Source organism: Festucalex cinctus, chromosome 16, assembly GCF_051991245.1.
Source record: "Festucalex cinctus isolate MCC-2025b chromosome 16, RoL_Fcin_1.0, whole genome shotgun sequence".
Lineage (NCBI taxonomy): Eukaryota > Metazoa > Chordata > Actinopteri > Syngnathiformes > Syngnathidae > Festucalex > Festucalex cinctus.
Genome location: NC_135426.1, coordinates 10,108,904 through 10,128,729, shown reverse-complemented (window position 1 = coordinate 10,128,729; position 19,826 = coordinate 10,108,904). Strand labels below are relative to the sequence as shown.

General features: G+C 41.2%; 3 protein-coding genes across 12 annotated transcripts in view; all 3 read right to left on the bottom strand.

Moving 5' to 3' along the window:
* The window catches only part of LOC144004269 (liprin-beta-1-like), a 54,368-nt gene extending 44,625 nt beyond the window's left edge, over positions 1-9,743 (bottom strand). For 4 of the 5 annotated variants that reach the window (XM_077501364.1, XM_077501367.1, XM_077501368.1 and 1 more), the window contains exons 1-3: positions 9,676-9,743; positions 8,276-8,337; positions 3,107-3,201 (exon numbers count right to left, since the gene is read on the bottom strand). The gene's annotated coding sequence lies outside the window, so the exon portion shown is untranslated. Of the gene's footprint in view, positions 1-3,106; positions 3,202-8,275; positions 8,338-8,437; positions 8,875-9,675 lie in introns of those variants that run through there. The other variant, XM_077501366.1, reaches the window with a different exon arrangement.
* Positions 4,788-9,736, bottom strand: tnnt2c (troponin T2c, cardiac). Of its 4 annotated transcripts, none has more exons than XM_077501374.1 (3): positions 9,676-9,736; positions 8,276-8,337; positions 4,788-5,719 (listed from the first exon to the last, which is right to left on the bottom strand). In XM_077501374.1, exon 3 carries the CDS (start codon positions 5,711-5,713, stop codon positions 4,904-4,906), a length of 810 nt encoding a protein of 269 aa, XP_077357500.1. In that variant the 5' UTR covers positions 5,714-5,719; positions 8,276-8,337; positions 9,676-9,736; the 3' UTR covers positions 4,788-4,903. The 4 variants fall into 4 exon arrangements, with proteins under 4 accessions (XP_077357500.1, XP_077357501.1, XP_077357503.1 ...); XM_077501375.1 differs by lacking the exon at positions 9,676-9,736 and adding an exon at positions 9,191-9,229; XM_077501377.1 differs by lacking the exon at positions 9,676-9,736 and adding an exon at positions 9,059-9,125.
* On the bottom strand, positions 9,629-19,528 carry cry1a (cryptochrome circadian regulator 1a). Of its 3 annotated transcripts, none has more exons than XM_077501369.1 (13): positions 18,640-19,528; positions 16,780-16,888; positions 15,636-15,778; positions 15,372-15,556; positions 15,219-15,307; positions 15,003-15,143; positions 13,348-13,686; positions 11,515-11,869; positions 11,211-11,327; positions 10,993-11,094; positions 10,839-10,904; positions 10,443-10,545; positions 9,629-10,338 (listed from the first exon to the last, which is right to left on the bottom strand). In XM_077501369.1, exons 1-12 carry the CDS (start codon positions 18,795-18,797, stop codon positions 10,451-10,453), a joined length of 1,899 nt encoding a protein of 632 aa, XP_077357495.1. In that variant the 5' UTR covers positions 18,798-19,528; the 3' UTR covers positions 9,629-10,338; positions 10,443-10,450. The 3 variants fall into 3 exon arrangements, with proteins under 3 accessions (XP_077357495.1, XP_077357496.1, XP_077357497.1); XM_077501370.1 differs by having other exon boundaries at positions 9,750-10,338; positions 10,426-10,545; XM_077501371.1 differs by having other exon boundaries at positions 9,750-10,338; positions 13,348-13,659; positions 18,640-19,527.
* Positions 19,529-19,826: the final 298 nt, after the last annotated feature.

Here is a 19,826-nt window from a genome sequence, read left to right as displayed (position 1 = left end):
GTAAGAGCCTTCGCTGGTAAATTTCCATTACACTTATGTTGACAAATGGCATGTCTCTTTTACTTTCTCTTATCTTGAAGTACGTAATTATTTTTGCATGTGTTCTGCTGGCAGATGAACCTAATCAAGCATCCCTTAAATACATAATCATATGAAATACAGCAAGCGTAATGAATATGCTTATTAGATCGCATTTAAGGGCATATGCGCACAATAAACATGCACGTTTTCATAAAGTGTTGAGCAAAGTGGGGGGGTGGACAGATTGACTCTCTGCGCATTTATAAATAGATGTTTTACCCCATGGGTGTGAGCATGAGAATCCACTCTCCTCACTTGTCCGCCTTCGCTTGATGCGTGTTGACAGGAGGGGGGGGGGCGGGGGGGGGGGGTTAATTGCAAACTTTGGAAGCTGGTGCTCACTCAGAGGTTGTGTTCAGAGATTCAACACCTTCAAAGTAGATATAGTAACTTTTTTTTTTTTTTTTTTTTTTTTTTAATAATTAGGTTATATTGTCATTTTGGGTAAACAAGTCAGCTGGCTGTGTTCATGCATGCCCAAAATGGCGCAAAAAGTATTTTTAAAACGGTGCCATGTTCCACCAATTTACACAGATCTACAAAATAATACGCCCCTACACAGATTTACAGCGTGCCTCGTGCCAGAATATCACTGGGCACCAAAATAGAGCCCCACATGTATGCATACTGATTTGTGACTGGGTGCAATATGGCACGATATATTTTTTTTTTATTTATGTTACATTACTTCATTTTGCTTTTCGATATTTGCTTTACGCCTTCTGATACAAAAAAAAAAAAAAAAGAAATCAAATTTTTTTTTCCCCCTTCTGGGATCAACTTGCATCAGCTTGAATATTTTTTCTTTGTGAAGTTATGTCTTTCCTTTAAAATAAAGAAAAATAAAGAAATAAATCAATAAATCTGATTTGAAAAAAACAAACTGTACTGCCAAATAAATTTTATGGTAAAACTTTAAATTGTCAACACATGCTGCTCTCATGTACTGTGTAACTCAGGAATCCTCAAATTAGCCTCAAGAAACACAACTAGAGTCACTGACAGGGTTTCAGCATGGCTCAATACACACATTTTGCAGCTATGACGTGCTAATGGACTGTGATTCATCCATCCCGGTCACCCTGACAGTTTTCGATGGCAAGCACACATGTGTAGGAGTCGGCATGAATCACCCAAAAGTCCAACAGTGGAGGACGTGAGCGTGAATCTAAATGTGGCCGTTCATCAGATGTCACAATTTGGAAGCACTATTCATAATCTGGGCGGCACGGTAGTCGAGTGGTTAGCACGTCCGCTTCCCAGTTCTGAGGTCTCCGGTTCGAGTCCAGGCTCGGACCTTCCTGGGTGGAGTTTGCATGTTCTCCCCGTGCCCGCGTGGGTCTTCTCCGGGTACTCCGGTCTCCTCCCACATTCCAAAGACATGCATGGCAGGTTAATTGGGCGCTCCGAATTGTCCCTAGGTGTGCTTGTGCGTGTGTGTGGATGGTTGTTCGTCTCCGTGTGCCCTGCGATTGGTTGGCAACCAGTCCAGGGTGTCCCCCGCCTACTGCCCAGAGCCAGCTGAGATAGGCGCCAGCAGCCCCCGCGACCCTTGTGAGGAATAAGCGGTCAAGAAAATGGATGGATGGATGGATATTCATAATCTGGCGACCCACAACGGACCAGTCGGGAACGAGATGTGACCTTCGTCAAGTTAGCTACGATATTAGTAGCGTGATTACAATATAATAGTCAAGTAATGATGTGAAATTATCATCAAGCGGGGGGGGGGGGGGACTTTTGGTCTCAAGGTCTACATTTGATTTTTAAAACAGACATATAGGCCAGCCATTCCTTGATGTGGTTAAAAAAAAAAAAAAAAAAGAAAGTTGCACACAAATGTATGTTAAATATTGCCGTTCGTAAAATAAATAAATAAATAAATTAAATAAAATCAGGTTTGACCATGTTCAGGGTGTACACCACCTCTTGCCCAAAGTCACCTTAGTGAACATCGTCCAGTTGCGAAATTTTTGCAACCTTATCAAAGACAAAAGAACTAAATTTTTGTCCTGCCATCCCCGAGAGACTGTATTAACTCCACAGATGACCATCGCCATCTCTGGAATGCAGAATCCTCCAGAAGACCCCCAAAGATCCATCCATCCATTTTCCGAACAGCTTATTCATCACATAAAGAAAAAAAAAATTGAGAACCCACCTGAACAATGAATTATGACGTTATATGTTTGCCATTCTAAATGTTGACACTTTGAATAACTGAATGTGTTTCATGTGTGTGGAATTTCCTCACTTGGCATTATCTTAACTTTTTATAAGGGCATGTAGATGAGGAACAGTTGTAAGGTTTGGGTCACTTTTTGTTAGTAATAGTTGTCAAGGATTTAGGATTACACAAAATAAACAAAATGATAACTTAATGAGATAAATTACTTAAGAAGAAAAGCAATTTTAGGAAAAAAGAACATCTTGAATAAATGCAACAACACATTTTAGCGAGCTTCTGACATTGATAATGCTTTTTAAAGAACTTTCCTTGATGATGACAACTGTTAATGATAAGGTTCTTCAGGCCAAAATGGGAATACTATAAATATCATAAAAGATAGATAACAGGGCAAAGGTTTGGGCGATGAAGTTGTTTCTGTTGCTATTCTCATCCAGCTAATAACACAGAAGCAACAGCTAAAGCTCCATACTCCCCCGCGATTGGGCACAGTGACATAAAATCTTTATGCGGCCTTGTGGGGGCGTGCGGCTTTAAGACTAGGCTGAGATGAATGTGCTGTCCTCGACGCCCAAATCTTGTTCATACCTCTGGACGCCATCGAGTCCCACCTCAATTTGGGGGACGCTGAAGCTGAGGCCTGAACGGCGCCATCTCTGGAGCAGGCTAATTTATCTGCCTGCTAATGCTGGATATTTCTTTCTACTGTCACCCTGGAACTGTGGTTTCAAATTTCACGTGGAAACTCAGATAAAGAACAAAACTGATCATCCTAGGGTTGTTCGACAGGACTGTACCATTTGTGTGTGCGTTAAAAACAATATAAAGCTTACGTACTTGCGTTAACAGCTCTTTAAGGCCAAGAAGTAGGGGTGAGCTGACTGCCACAGAGCTTGCAGCACCAAAGCAGGAGCGGTAGAAGGCTGCAGGACCTGCAACGCCAGAGCAGTTACTATTGAATGTGAAATTAATCACAAAGATTAACTTCATCAATTCTTTGACAAGCAATCAACAAGTTATCCGTGTGTCCGCTGTCCAGCGCCACCTTTTGCGTCTCCCATCGCTGCAGACGGTAGCGCAAAGGAAACGTCTCATTAATCTATGTAATACTACCCACTTAGTTTTTAAAGCAAAAATAAGTATAGGATAATCAAAGCTCACTCATGAAATTTTATAAAATAAAGACCTCCGTTGTCGAAAATTGCATTAGCAATAATGGCTCTGCTGAGGCGTCTCCATAATATCGTGCTATAAGCATGAAATGTAATCATGATATTTGGCTGAATCCACAGGAGAAAATTAAACCCTCATCAGAGTTGAGGCCTGTCAATCTTTGTGGCACAGATACTAACTTATCTGTGGGGTGCTAACGACTCTGCCCGCCAAGCTGTTGTTATGCATCCACACATTTGTGTTCCTTTTTCCAACTCAACACAATTCATCAGCGTGCTAGCAGGACGCACAGCAGGTCAGGTAGATCAAGTGTACACCTCCCATCAGCCGCCTGTCGCGTCATCGAGCGGGAGCGTGCCGTTCTTTGGAAGCGTGGTCGGGAGGACCATTAAGATGTCCGTTCGGGTCATTCTTCTCCCCATCCCTTCCACGCCACCATCAATAGAAAGCGCTCACCTTGGAGCTGCAGTAGCAAAGTCTACGCGTCAGTGGGCGGAGGGCTGACAGTATGGACGGGCTCTCCCAGTCTCCATGGTGACCGGATGACATAAAGCCACATCTGCCAAGGGGTTGTGTAATGGCCTGTCATGGCCTTGAGAGCATAAAGTCCATGGACTACTAACTGTGAAAAAGCTCAAGTGGGTATAAATGCGGCTGCACTTTAGTCTACTGTTGATAAATTGTCCAAAATACAGTATCTGTACGAAGACTTTTTAGTCATCCACATGTAAAACTACAGCCAGTCTGGACCAGTGATTCGAAGCTTGTGTGTTGAGACCCAAAAGTTGGTGGCGGACCCATGATGCGTGTCACAGACAGGTTGCAAAAAAAAATAAAAAATACACTTGGTTGATAACAGTTCTGACATAAGACATTTCAAGGGCGAATATGGTGCACGTTTGTGCAGCGTTAGAATGTGTCCATGTGGCACAAAAAGGCATGCTCAGTTACAGTAGCACCATAATTACAGCTTTTCATTGGATTATTTTATATTTATCAACTGCTTTTGTTATACTAATAGTTTCTACTGGAATGATGACGGCACTATTGTGTTTTTTTTTTTTTTATTGAGGTCAGGTCATTCATTGTCTAGTGAAATACTTGAAAGTGTATCCCAGGTTACATTACTTTGACATCTGTGTAAATAAAATGCAAAAATAAAAAAAATCTAATTATGATGCTCTAGCACCCCCTGTGGGCATGAACCTCAATCACACAATACATATGGCCTGTACTGCATCATACTTCCTAAATTTTGACCCTCTCATGTTGCTTAATCAGGTAAAGTGGTACACAGACTTCATTGTTCAACTTTGAAATGTCAGTATTAAAAAATTCAAAAAGCATGCCTCCAAACATGTTTAATATTCATAGTGTGAACAAACAATAACAGAGTGGGTTTATGAGTGGCCATTAGGACAGCTGCTGGGAATAAAAAGACAAAAAAGTGTGTGTTTTCAGTCACTTCCAGGAGCCGGACTTTCCCTTGGCGCCACGCGAGGTCTTGGATGCCTTGGACCCGCGCTGGTGGTCACTAACGCGGTTGCGCAGCACGTAGATGTCGTACTTCTGCCGCTTGAGCTTCTCGGCAAGCTCGAACTTCTCGGCGTGGAGCTGGTGGAGCCACCCCCACAGGTCCTGCGCCTTCTCGGTCAGCTTGTCCTGGTTGAGGTGGTCGATGTTGAGCGGCTTGCGGCGCTCCAGCAGCGCCTTCTTCTTCTCTTCGCGCGCTGTCAGCTTCTTGCCCTTCTTCTGGTCTACCTTCTGCAGATAGCCTCCAAAGGACTTGTTGGTAAAGGTCTTCTTCTTCTTGGCCTCTTCTTCAGCACGCAGTTTGGCCGCCTCCTCCTCACGCCGCACCCGCTCTTCCGTTAATCGGGCCTGCCGTTCGCGCTCTTGCTCGGCGCGCTCCCGCTGCTGCTCGGACCTGTCCGAGCGGCGCCGTTCAATGCGGTTACGTAGGGCCACCAGCTCCTCCTCCTCCTTTTGCCGGTTGGAGAAGTGCAGCTCGATAAGGCCCTGGAGGTCATTGAAGTCCTTCTCTACACGCTTGCGGTGAAGGTCGTCAAAATCCACCTTCTCGCCCTCCGGCAGCTTGGGCGGTGCAATGTTGGGCACATATGTAGTCTTGGGTCGTCGTTTGGACTCTTCCTCGTGCTCTGGTTTCTCATTCTCCTCCACCTCTTGTTCCTCATACTCCTCCTCCTTCTGTTCTTCCTCCTCCTGATCGTACTCCTCCTGCTCCTCCACGATCTCTTCAGTGTCCGACATGTCTTCCTGGAAGCAGGTGGACCACCAAGACCGACTGATACTGAAGACTGAGTTCTGAGCAGAGCTGGCTTGGTTCTTTTAATACTTGGCTGGGATCATGTGACCCACCAATTTACGAGACAGATTCAAGCATCTATTTTTCTCCAAGTCTTTCAGCCGTGTCCCCGCCTCCCTAAAGACCCCTTTGCTCCGGTCCGACCTCTCGGCGCTCCTCATTCCTTTGTAAGGATACCATGCGAGACTATTTCGGAGGTACAACAGATGCGCTACACACTTGTGCAGCCGCAACCAATAGAATTCAAGCTTGTGGAAGGCTGTTGAAAAGCTATGCAAGCAGCTTGAGTGCCAAAATAAGTCTATACATGTTCACAATGACGTTGCTGGGGGCAGCCTATGGAACAGGGAATGCATTAATCCATCTAGAATCTAGATGGATTAATGCATTCCCTTCGTAGGCACACGTCAACACAAATAGTGTTTTCCTGGCTAAAATGGCAGACTGAGTAAGTTAATCTCATCCCTTCAATTCCTATTTTTTTTTCTTTTCTTTTTTTCTTGGCATCAAGATTACACCAAAGCAATACTTTTTATATTAAGGCTTCAGCCTTAACATAAAAACAACGAATAGGTGAATTTTTCAGTTCTTTTAATACTTGGCTGGGATCATGTGACCCACCAATTTACGAGACAGATTCAAGCATCTATTTTTCTCCAAGTCTTTCTAGATTCTAGATTGTTAAATTTGTCAGAGTCCTTCGACAAAGCCAACCACAAGTCTTAAGGACGTCAGAGGAAACCACAAGTTACACAATCACAACTAAGTGTGAAAAACCTTCAAAAACCCATTGTATACTGTGCACTAAGGCTAACACTATTAGAACTCATCCACATCTTTACCGTGATGGAGCAGTTAGTGCCTAAGGCCTGATGGGTAATCACATGTGTAAAGTACATGTTCAAAGGTTCACACAGGGGTTGGCTTTCCTTTATTTATTCCATCTATCCACGACTTCCCATTCATCCTCCTATACAACCACCCATCTGTTTATCAACATTTGCATGTCTCCGTCTTTGCTCTGGAATGTAATTAAAATGTTTCAGATTTTCCCAGGCTCTCGGGACAGTGGATTAGTTGGAGAAATTGCTCCTGCCCTGCGACATTTAGTGACGTGCAGGAAGGCCTTCCCAAGTCTTGGGGTTATTTGTGGAAAAGAACAAAGGCGCCTTTGGGAAAGCTGAGCTAGCTAAGTGATGGCAGGGACAGGTGCTCTCTCTCTCTCTTTCTGGCACCGGGAATCCCAATTAAAATGGCCCCTTTGCGCCTCCATCCATCCATCCATCCATCCATCCATCCATTTTCTTGACCGCTTATTCCTCACAAGGGTCGGGGGATGTTGGAGCCTATCCCAGCTGGCTTTGAGCAGTAGGCGGGGAACACCCTGAACTGGTTGCCAGCCAATTGCAGGGCACCCTGTGCGCCTCTTTCCACCCAATAGAACTCATCATCTTCAGCCAGGATTGAGTTTCAGACTGGCTCGAAATATGCCACATGAAGGTAAGCTAAACGAGGCTTGAGGATGCCGCCAGGAAATCCTGGACACCCGGCGGGAACTGCCTGTTGAGCAAACATGCCGCAGTGCGAAATGAGTGCAGCAGGTGCTCCCAGGCAGCCAAGCAGGACACTCTGCTGGTGGCCACGAACAACTGACAACTAAAAATATCAGAATCACAATCACAATATTTATTGGCCAAGTATGTTAAAACACATACTTGGACACACAAGGAATTTGTTGCTGGGAAGGGAGTCAACCTGGTTGTTGTTGTGACTTTTAGCTTGTCCCCCCAGGGTGCCACACTACTCTTGCAAAAAGAAGACAGTAGACAGAACTATAACAAAATTTACATTTTGGACATACAGTATAAATTGCACAAATGTATAGACAGTCATCCAACGACCTGTAGTGATGGCCCATTTTTAACTAGCTCATTTACTAGTAACAGTATCCCTGCATGTTTCAAGTTCAACTGCCACTGCTGAGCGGAGCTTTTAAAAAATTTAGCTGAAAACTTACCTTACCTCCACGATCGTAAGAGTATCACTTAAATTATGACATTGTATAGCATTTGTAATACAGTGAACTAATTGATGACTTTGCATAAAAAATTTATGGGTGGCCCTGCACAAATGAGTGGTAACAACTGATTTTAGGGGAAGTGCTTAAATCAGCTTTGTTCCTTACCTCAATTATGCAGGAGGGTTAAAGTAACTGGATGCATGATAGAGACCTTGAAGGACCTCTACTGGCCAATATTGTAAAGTACAACAGGTTTGGGTCTGTACAGTAGTTTATCATAGAAAGTTCAAAGAATGTATTTATTTATTAATGTATTTATTTATTTATTTTACTTTTAACATTCATCTCCCCTTCGACCACAGCTGGCATTTAAACCCAGAACCCAGTAGCTGTGAGGTAGACGCGTTAACCACTAGGGCACCATGCTGCGTAATTAAAATATCAAATAAAAAAATAAAAAATAAAAGTTGCATAACGCATAACTCACCCATTACAATGCATCCGAAATAGAATTTGATTGTAAAAGCCAGGTAGAATGGTGCAATTTTCCTGTAGGAGAGAATGTGAGGGAGATTTAGTCTATTTATTCTAAATATAGTCACGGTTACAACAATTTCAACAAGTAATGTTCACTTAATTCCTTCCTTACCATCAGAAATTAGCACGAGCACTTGTAGTACACGGGATATAAGCGCAAACATTATCATTCATTTACAGGTTTGCTTAGCTACATTTTGTCAAATATATAGCACATGTGAGTTAGTTAAATTAAAACAACTAAATGGGCGCCTTCACTTAACTTTATCGTCGAGTTTTTGTCGTATTCTCGAAACTATCCTTGCTAGCTCTCTCAGGTAGCACACAAAAAGGTTCAAGGGTGTGTGGGTGGGTGTATTTTCGTCGTTGTACGCAACACAACTTATTTATGTACATATTATCAACATACGATGTTGAGTCGATGTCTGACTGACACAAAATGGACGGTGGGTCGTTTACTCTCAAAAGAATAATGACTTGAATTCTATTAATAAAGCTTTAGAAGTGTTATTAATAAAGTTTTAAAAGTGTCTTTCTTAGGATGGCCCTTTTGTGGGGCTAAAACCCTGTGAAACATTTCTTTGAAACCTTACCCCTCGCATGAAGCCTAATCATGTCTTGAAACCTTTCTTAAAATGATATGAACCCTAAAGCGGAGTCCTAACCATGGTTCGAAACCCTATTTGAAATCTTTACTCTGGCTTGAAACGATTATCATATCTTTAAACCTTACCTTTAGATATTTTAAACCCTTATTTGGATACTTAAAGAGATACTTTACTTATTTTGCCATTTTTGGCAGTCAAACAATATTTTGTCTAGAATTAATTTGATATTTTAATTATTTTTCACATACAATTAGTACCTTTAAAAACACATTTTGCAACTTGCCGTCGACTGAAAATGACATCACAAGGGCTCAGGTAACCAATCACAGCTCAGCTTGTGAAAGTCACATGACCAAACAGACAAAAGAGGTGAGCTGTGATTGGTTACCTGAGCCCTTGTGATGTCATTTTTAGTCGACAGCAAGTTGCAAAATGTGTGTTTTTAAAAAAAAAAAAAAAGGTACTCATTGTACATGAAAAATAATGAAAGTATCAAATTAATTATAGACAAAATATTAACTTTTTATTGCTAAAATGGGCTAAATAAGTGAAGTATCCCTTTAAGTATGACTTAAAACTATTTTAAAGCCCTAAACCATTCATCAATCCCTAACACTTGGCTTGAACCCTTTACTTCCATCTCAAAAATGTATGTTTCATTCAAATTGATGCAGATTGGAATTTGCGGAGGACACTTAAGATTTCAAGAGTTTTAATTACAGTAATACAAATGTGTACACACCTTGGTAGACATGATGAAAACGTACAGGAGCACATATTCAGCTCCAAAGACTTGAGGAAAAAAAAAAAAAAAAGTACTTTAAGTCATTTTAATGAAACAAGCACATTTAGAAGCAGTTTTGAGTAGTAGGTGGGGGCTATACACTGGTGGATGGTTGGGGAGGGCACAATGACGTGAATTGTGGGTCATAACAAGGTCATAGTGATATTGAATCTACAGTGGGAACCGCAACCAGTCAACTAGCACTGAAACACTTTGTTAAACAGGCTCAAACAGGAGGAGATAAATGAGACAGCAAGATTTTTTATGATACTTTTTTTTTTTTTTTTTTTTGGGTTGATTTTTTTAGAAAAAAAATTCCTCCAAATGAAGCATCCGCTCATACGTATATATATATGTTTTTTTATATTATTTTTTTTGTATCATATCAAAAATATATATAATGGATCTATGACACTACACAAAGAGAGAGGACACATACAATAGTCAAATATGTACAAGTTGTATGTGAGTTGAATTTTGGAAAATTCTTTATATACACGACGATGACTTTCTTTGCATTCACCACCCCTGAAGAAGAAATAGTGCAACGCTTTCCCGGGATGTCCACATTTGTAATAACATTACTTCATGGCAGGCAAGGGCGTCACCACATAGAGATTACTGCAAGGAGCAAAATAAACAAAAGAATGTGATTGTTAGAAATTCAAGTCAGGAAATCAAAAGTGAAACCACAACAAAATGGCCAACTTTTTTTTGTTGCTCACACTTGTGGTTAGTGTCTCTGGACTTTGGAGCTTTTGCCGTTTCCGGAATCCTCGCAGTGGCGCTTGCTGCTCATCGGAGCGCCGCTGGAGTGATGCTCCAGCCCTGGAAAGACAAGTGGAAAGACAAATGGTTAGAAAAAAAATAAATAAAAATAAGTTGATTTTTGTTTTTTAATTAATTGAATCAACAGCATTAAACTGAGATATATATTTTAAACACATCTACAGTAGGTTAAGATAATATTAAATGCTTTTTTTGTAATAAAACTTCCACCCTGCTTTTGAGTATTTTATTAAACCAAAAAGTAGGTGCCCTCAACATTATTCCATTATGTTCTTCCACATCCATGTTCCACTGTACTTTTGTCTTTTTATCTATCTAAAATGAAAAGTGACCTTTTTGAAGCGCGGGACTCTGGCGGCTGCCTTGAGGGTAGCACATCATGCTGGAACTGACGTAGCCTGGAAAAATAAAGTAGCATGAAGGATTACAACTCTTCAGGGAAGGACATTTTTTTTACCGCAAAGTACTGTGGCATTTTCTTATTGCCTTGTTGATGTGTGGCCACACCGGCTTGGGTGTCCCCCTGCAGGTACATCATGACGCCGCCGTTTTGCCAGTCTGCTTGGGTTTGTTCCGCTATGGGATAGCCTGCAGGCACAAAAGACTGGCGGTCACTCTGCAAGTCCGCAGAGGAAGTCAGAACCTAAACTTTCCTAACCTGCAGCTAGTTTTTGCCTCTCGCTGGAAAAATCAAGATGACTCACCGGAAGATGTGGCAGTGGTGGCGGCTGCGTCATGAGGAGCTTCAACAGAGTATCCCATCACATCTGACAAGGGCTTATTGCCTCCGTTGGAGGCGGAAGGAACGGACGCAAGGAGACCTGCAGAATAATGACGATAAAAATAAGCATGGGAATGAGATGTGTGACGGTTGTCGGTGAAATATGTCAGAAAGCAACTTCATTACAAAGCTTTACAAGATAAAATGTGTACACACAGACTTTCATGTCAAGTTCTATTATGATATATATGACATTTTCCATGACATCAGCGCTCCGCATTACATACCGAGACCTCTGTAGCAGGACAGCTGCTGGTAGATCTGCTTCATGCGCTCGATGTTGAGGCGGCTGGCCTCGGCGTGGTGCACCATGGGCTTGGGGTAGTGCACGCCCACGATGCAGCGGGCGGCCTTCTGCACCGCCTCCGGCGCATTCCACGGGTCATAGATGTACTTGGCCGGGAAGCCCCGCAGCACGGGCAGGTAGCGGCGGATATAGTCGCCGTTGGGGTCGGTGCGGCGGCCGAAAACCACGGGGCAGTAGCAGTGGAAGAACTGCTGGAAGAAAGAGCTGCAAGAGAGCCACATCCAGCTGCCGGCGTTGACACTCCAGTCGGCATCTAGAAGCAGCTCCTCGAAAACCTGCACAAAAAAACAAAAACAAAAATATATATACGTCGAAATGTTTAAACGTAATTAATCGAATTACTTCAATAATTGACTCACGATTAATCTAAATATACAATGGACAATTTTCCCCCCTAAGTTTTCATCCTCTTGTTAACATAAAAGTGGAAAAAAATTGTAAACTAATAGCTATATGGCTGCATCTTATAGATGTTGATATAAATTCATAATAATTACTAAAATTGAGTTAAAATGAAAAAGATGTACTGTGATAAAAAACAAGTGTGATATTGATTTATGTTGAGGCCATTTTTTTTCTGCCACTAGATGGCATAATTGTATTTGTAAGACAGTGACAGCTCAGTGCATTTTCTTTTCATATTAAGAGCTATCTAATCTTTAACATGAAGGAACTTGTGATGTCATTTTTCAAATGGTAAAATACAACTTCACCCGACTCACCACAAATATATGCATTATTATTTACATTTATTAATGCTAAATTTTGACGTGGACGTGTCTGCTGCATTGCGACTGGAATTCCTTCAGTTCAGGCTTTCAAAGTAAAGGGCTCTCATTAATCACGTGTTTAAAAATAATAATAATTGCGGCGGTAATGGACCTTTAAATTAACGCGCTATTTTTGACACCCCCAAATTATACAATTCAAGCCTCGATTCATCAGACTACCTCCAAAGATGCTGAAAACTCTCGCTCACATGTGGATTATATAACGTTTGAACTTGGTAGCAATGGAAAAATCTCTAAAAGTAGTGCATCTTTGAAGCCAATATGACCGTGACATGGCTGCTTTACGGAAAAATAGCACATTTCCCGTCTATTTTCTTTTATGGTTGCTTTCGCGTGTTTTTGTGGGTTTCCTCGTGATAACCATGACAACTAAATTTCATTTACTAAGTGGCTGAAGGGGCTGAATTTTCAAAAACAGTTCCAAGGGGCAATGATAACACAGACTAACTCAAAAATGGCGGCTTCCAATTCAAGTGGCCTCTTGAGACGTCTTTTAAGGTCCAATCATGATAGACGTGTCTACCAAGTTTTGTGTTGCTAAATAAAACTAGCTTCGGGGGCAGGATTTTCAAAACAATACTGGTTGCAAATATCCTTGGAAATGAACCCCAAAATGGCTACCTCAAAACAAAATGGAGGACTTCCTATGTTTTTTGTTGAATTGATTCCTATAAGAATTTTTTTTTAAGGGTCTACTCATGACATTACAACCAAACCTCATGTTGCTATAAAAGGGGCTTTCGGATCTGAATTTTAAAACTATTATTACAGTTCAAACCAGTTTTGTGTTTCATTGCGAGCCATCAGCACACAAAGACGATCAACCTAAATCTTCTTAATCATTCTAGTGCACTAGCTTCCAGTTTGGTAGCTACGGGAGAACATCTCTAGGAGTAGTGGGTCTTTGAAGGACCCACGGAAATGGCCAGCATAAGCTAAACAGTTCACTTTCCTGCACCTACCTTCATGCCCTCCTCCCAGCTGATCCACAGGTCTCCGCGGGTGAGGAAACAGGCCACGGCGTGCCGGGCCAGGTGGTGGATCCAGCCCTCCTGACGCAGCTGCGTCATGATGGCGTCGATCCAGGGGAAGCCGGTGCGTCCCTCGGCCCACTTGGCGAGCGCCTCGGCGTTGCGGTCCCACGGGATCTGCACGCAGATGGGGTTGCTCTCCATCTTGTCGAAGCACGGGTTGTTGGTGGCCGCCGTGTAGAAGAACTCGCGCCACAGCAGCTGGCCATACAGCGACAGCGGCGGCGAGCTGTTCTTCTTCACCTTTGTTTCACGGGAGGAGTCCATCAACTGAGTTATGAAGGAAGCCACTTTCAAAAATGTAACACCTGTCACGCCATCCACTGAAAGTGACCTCTCGGAGTGGGCCATATGGGCTCAATAGCATATAGATCTCAATATTTTGAACTTGTTGCGAAAACATATTTGTATGTCATTTGATTTCTATTTTACTATAATTAATTTAGTGTAAATTGTTTTACTTTTAGAATTAGAAACAGTTCGGAAAATGAATGAATAAATCATTATTAAATGTGTATTTGTTTTTATTGCTTTGGCTTTTTTGTCTTAATTTTAAGTGTAATTTTATATTTTGATTGATTTTATTTAATTTTATTTGTATTAATTATATTTATTTATTTATTTATTAGATTCCATTACTTGTTGGAAACATTTTACTACAATTTTTTTTCAATTATTCATTTATTTATTTTGGGGGGAGGGGGGATTATTAGGCTTTTTACGTCTGTCTTAATTTTTTATGCATGTTTTTAAACCCAGTCCTACCCAATTAATGAATTAATTGATTTTACTGAAATTTATATGAATTTACTTTATTTGTCATTATTAATTAAATATTCTCTTTGTTTATGTTCTATTATAGGGCTGTGAAATTAATCAAAATTCTATTACAATTTCAAGTGCTACAATCCAATTACAAAATCAGAAAAGAAAAAAAAAGATTATTATTATTACTAATTTTGAGTTGTTTAAATGTAAACATTTGCAACCTTTTTATTTTAAAGTTAGAAATTTAATACATTTTGTTTCATCTAAAAGGAACTTGCATAATTAGTGTTTCAAAATAATACCAAAAATAAAATAGTACCAAAAAATAAATCGTGATTTCAATTATTACCAATATAAGCATTATTAATATTTTCTTTTATATAATTGAGCAGCCTACTTCTTTTATATTTCAATTTTATTGCATTTTTTGGTTGTGTTGTGTTGTATTTTATTTTATTTTTGACTATTTTCGTGGTACTTCAACTTTAAAAATGTCAGTAATTATACTTTAGGTTGTGGCATTTTGAAGTCATTAATATGTTGTCTATGTCATATTTCAGTGAAATTGGCATCTCAAAACCTGACAAAAAGGGCCACATCACGCATGATGTTCGGAGCTCAATCACAAAGGCATCAACAATTTTGTTTTGTTTTTTTACGATCAACTCACATCATTCGATTTGTGGCGGGCCTTAAAATACATATTCTCTCTTACTTTCCTTTTTTTTTCAATAACAATTTCCATAACTGAAATATTCCATGCACATAAATCTGCCCCATGTGGGTTCCATCTAAAAGTAATGAGAAGCAATCCATACCTTCCTGTAGAGGTCGGTGAGCTTAAAGTAGAAGAGTCGGCACGAGAGGCATCCGAATCGCAGGTAGGGGCTGAGGCCGGTGGGGCTGGCCAAGAGCGAGTTAGCGTTCATGCGAGGACGTTCAAAGTTGGCCACCCAGGCCTGTGGCCAAGACAAGAAAGCGGGCTCAGGAAATGAGCATTTGAATGTACTTTGTCGACATCCGACGTGACCAACCTTCCTCTCCAGGTGCCTCTCGAGTCTCGTGAGGGCTTCGGACTCGCCACCGGGCCACACAGCCGACGACAAGCCCTCAGTATCGAAACCTGTGAGAGGAACATTAAATGTTACACACTGTCATTTGCGCTTCTTATTTTCTGTTAAACTCACCCAACTCCTCCAGCGACGGAACCCCAAATTTGTCGTCGTGGTCGTCGGACAGCGGCGTCTTGCACTTCCCCATCACGTCGGCCGTGATGAACTCGGCCGGCACCTCCACGGCGTCCATGCGGCTGATCAGGGTCTGGAAGCGCTTGTAGGTGAGCGGCGACTGACCGCCGTTCAATTCGATGATCCTGGAGGGTGAGATTCGAGTTCAGTGGCGGCCCGGTGAGGATTGGAGGGCGGTAATCGGGGTCCCGTTCATCCGCTTACTTGTCAAGATCGTAGAGGGTGTGCGAGATGCGAACCGTCACCTCCACGCCGGCCTCGGAGGCCAGCTTCTTGATGGCGGCATCCCGCTCCTTTCCAAAGGGCTCCGAGTCGTACTCGTAAGACAAACGGGATATTTTCCACTCCTGGAGAACCAAGAAACAGTAATTTTATAGTACGTAATTCATAGTTACAGACAGTTAAAAAGAGTGCAAAACATTGAGTCAGACTGGTGTTGAGGTCATTTTCTGACACTAGGTGGCATTAGCGTTTCATGTTGGACGCTGGTGACAGGAGCAGTACGTTTTCTTTTCAAGTTCAGAGCAATTGGTATTGAGAAAAAGAAGCAACTCGTGAACTCCAGAACATTTTGCTCACTGTAAATTACATCTAGTCACCAGTCCCCACAAATACATATATTTTTATTACATTTATTATTGCTAAATTGTGTTATAGTAACTCCTTTGCACAATGTTGTATGCAAAACAACATTTGAACGACAATTGTATTTACATTTTTTCAGTCAATATCATATTTAATGCTTCTTAATTGCCATTTATTTTTAATTTTTAGCAAAACCCTGAATACATACAGATGTGAATGAACAGCAGCAACAATAGTCAGCAGCATTGTATGTAGGGCTGTGCAATTAATCAAAAATCAATTACAATTTCAATCATTACACGATTACAATTACAAAATCGACATAATCGTAAACAAAAATAAAAGATCATTAATAAAAATAATAAAAATAAAAGATTATTAATACTTTTTGAGTTTAAATGTATATATCTGCACTTCTTTTTTTTTTAAATAACTAATTTAATAAATCTTGTTTGCATAATTATAGTGTTTCAAAGAAATGTACTTGTCTTCATATTTTTTAGGTTTAAACATTTTCTTGTTTTGTTGATTGTCCTAATCGTGATTTCAATTATTACCAAATGAATCGTGATTCAGATTTTCTATACTGTATACTTGAATAAATGGAAAACGTAAAAATGTAACTATAGAGTTTTACAAGAACTATCAGCATCACTGTATGTAGAAAAATAACAATATTGAGTATCAATAGTCGTATTGCAGAGCTATACTGAAGTACTGCTTTGTTTGCTCATTTGAGTCAAAGGTGATGTGGTCGTCCCACCTTGAAGAGTCTTGGAAAGACATCGGTGGGCTGGCCCCGGATCACAAACAGACGGGAGTTGAGCTTGCGGAGGTTCGAGTCCAGGTCCTCCAGACTCTGCAGCAGGAATCTATGAGAGCGAAAAAGGACGGAAATGTAAACCGCCAACATTTTCCCCCTAATTTTCTCAGTGAATAATCTCGTGAAGAAAATGGCAGATGTATGCAAGCCGCAGCTTCCACTCACATGAACCAGCAGGTGTGTTGGGGTATGTGTAGGTGACAGAAAAACAACTTTTTATCTGCCTAACACACACACGCAGCACTAATACAGAGCTTCCTGCGCTGTTTCCATGGCAACTAAAGTGGGGTAGGTGGAAGCCTCCCGCTTGGGTTTTTCCACAAGATTCCAGCTCACAGTAAAGTTTTACATAATTTTATATGAAGCAAGCTGTAAAGAATAATTGAGGTGTCAGGAATTTTTTTTTTGAAGCCCTTTCCAAATTTGAAAGCCTTTCGGTGAACCTCCGAGTTCTTTTTTTTTTTTTTACTTTGTGGAAAAGTTCATCACAATAGGCTTTGTCAGGATTAGCTCTCTCCCTATTCTGCACTGGTGAGATAGTTGAGGGGGGTCTCAGTGTGGAATTAGGTCACAAAGATGGTGGGGTGTGAGGGTTGTAGTGGGCGTCTATTAACACACTGACCCACTTGTGTAACACCAACACAACTGGGGGTTCACCTTGGGGTGTTCACTTGCTGAGAATAGTTTCCTCTCATGCAGGCTTTGTATCCACGCATGACAAAAAGCATCAGCGGTTGCATAACAAACATGGCTGCGCACATTACATACTCGCATGGGACCACCCCCAACAACTCCGCACCCCCTTTGAACCTGAACATACACACACACAATCATCACAGCCATCGTTCTCACACTTTAAGTATTAAATACATTCTCAGGCCCAACCGGTTTAATCGGCCAATGTCACCAATTTTAAAATTGTTTTTTGAAGATCGTTTTTCCCCCAAACACAATTTTCTGTTCATTTTTGCCGATGTTGTAAATTTAAACAAATGCTACAGGACAAGATATTGTAAAACAGTCAAATATTCTGCCTGTAATTCATATATTTATTGTTGTAACTAGTGAACTTGTGATCACCCGATTTCCATGAAAATATGCGATCAGCATGCAGTATGTCGATCAATGCCTTTCATGGCCAATCACAAAAACGATCAACCACGGCTCGTACTTGGTGCATGCAGCCTACTAGAGACCAGCCTGTCTCTGTTTGCAGTGTAGCGGCCCCTCCTTTTTCCTTAACACTGCGTGTTACAGACCAAACCAGTAACTTAAACATATGATTGTGCATTTTTTTGCACCATCAATTTGCAATAATCTCCTGCTTTATAATAAAGGGATGGAAATGTGTATTGGGTGTTTTTTTTTTTTTTTAATCTGATTAATCAATTAATCCAAAAAAAGAAAAAGAAAAATGTGTGCAGAATTGGACGGACACCAATACACACAATCAAGGATTGAAGTGTCAGGATTATAATCTAAGAATTGTTAGTATTTAAACATTTTTATTTTTTTTAAGCACTGCGTAAGCAGTTTCTTTTTTTTTTTCCCTGTTCAAAGAGCTAATTAATTTTTTAGGTGGCACATGGTGCACAACGTTTCAGCACCATTGCTATGAACGCTTGCTAGTGAATTCATGATAACATGCTTCCATGTTATCATAAAAAATCATGTTGCTTATTTATTTGCAAAATATCCGCATGTTTCTACATACTACAGTAAATATATATTGTATGATTTCCAACAAGTAGAGTCAGAGTGTACAGTTGAATGTGTGGGTGCGGATTATGGAGGTCTCACCTCCACCTGTTGATGCCCACGTTGGACGAGCCTGCAAACCAGGGATCGAGGATGTAGATGCAGCGGACAGTGTCGGCCCCCAGCAGGGAGTCCTTGAGGGACGGGTTGTCGTGGAGCCGCAAGCCCTTTCTAAACCAATGGATCGTATTCACGACCATCACTCAAATGGATGGAGGCCTCAAGCTTGGAAATGTCCTTTGATTTTTTTAAATCCGACTTGTTTCTTCTCACAAAAATCCAGGCACAATAATAACTAAAACTGAATCGCAACTTTTCCTTTTAATCTGTAAATATGACGGCCAAGTTCTGAAAGAGTTAACCTTGCTCTAATAAAACCTTTTCCATCGCGACGAAGAATTTAGAACGCGTCAGAGTCTGAACCATTTGGCCCTCAAGAGGCTGCGCGCACTCCACCGCAACGTGACAGGCAACCCGGCCGGTGCTAGGACCTGCGCGGCTGGCAAAGAAGGCAGCCTCGTTGTATAACTTGTTTTTCAAAAATGGGTCAAAAACAAGGAAAATTCCGCCGTTTTCAGTTTTGTTCACGCGTATATGCGAGCAAAAGACATGATCGTATCCAAACTTGCAACAAAAGATGCTGTTACGAGTTTGCTATTCGATCGTAATGTCCCCGCCACAACACGGGGAAAGCTGGTTATGTAAATACACGCAGCAACAACGAATAAATCCAAAAAACAACAACAGATCGCAACGCAAATATACACTTATCTCTTTTAAATGTCTCCCGAATCTTTGTGCCTCGTATCCGACGCAGCTAAACAAGTATTTCGGCTGTTTTGACGGCTAAACTTCTTCCGCAACGTACACGGACGTCAACTCGCTACACGCGCCGCACCTTCTGCCTTGTCCCCGCCCACTGGATGACGCACTGAGCTTTACGGGCTGATTGGTCCGGGTCTCCCCCAACCCACTCACGTTTCCACAGCGTGGTTGGTTTCTTCGCTGGAGAACACGAGAGAAGCTTCAGTCATGTAACACTGCTGATGACGATGTCTTATGACACAATTACTTTAATATTTATCCGAATTTTATGTCTTATTCTACTTTAGTTACATCACTCTTAAAAGAAATGCTCAGAATTAACACTATTGTTTTTTTTTCAATTAACTATAGGGCACATGAAATAAATTAACAAAAACTAGGCCGTCACAGTCGTTGGCAGGGCA

Bases quoted from the DNA above. Each gene is read 5' to 3' on its own strand.
- tnnt2c (XM_077501374.1), bottom strand. From the start codon at position 5,713: ATGTCGGACACTGAAGAGATCGTGGAGGAGCAGGAGGAGTACGATCAG.
- cry1a (XM_077501369.1), bottom strand. From the start codon at position 18,797: ATGGTCGTGAATACGATCCATTGGTTTAGAAAGGGCTTGCGGCTCCAC. The intron at 15,144-15,218 runs GTTGGTCACGTC...TCTTGGCCACAG, and splicing joins AGAGGCACCTGGAGAGGAAG to GCCTGGGTGGCCAACTTTGA. The intron at 11,328-11,514 runs GTATGTAATGCG...ATTATTCTGCAG, and splicing joins GTCCTGCTACAGAGGTCTCG to GTCTCCTTGCGTCCGTTCCT.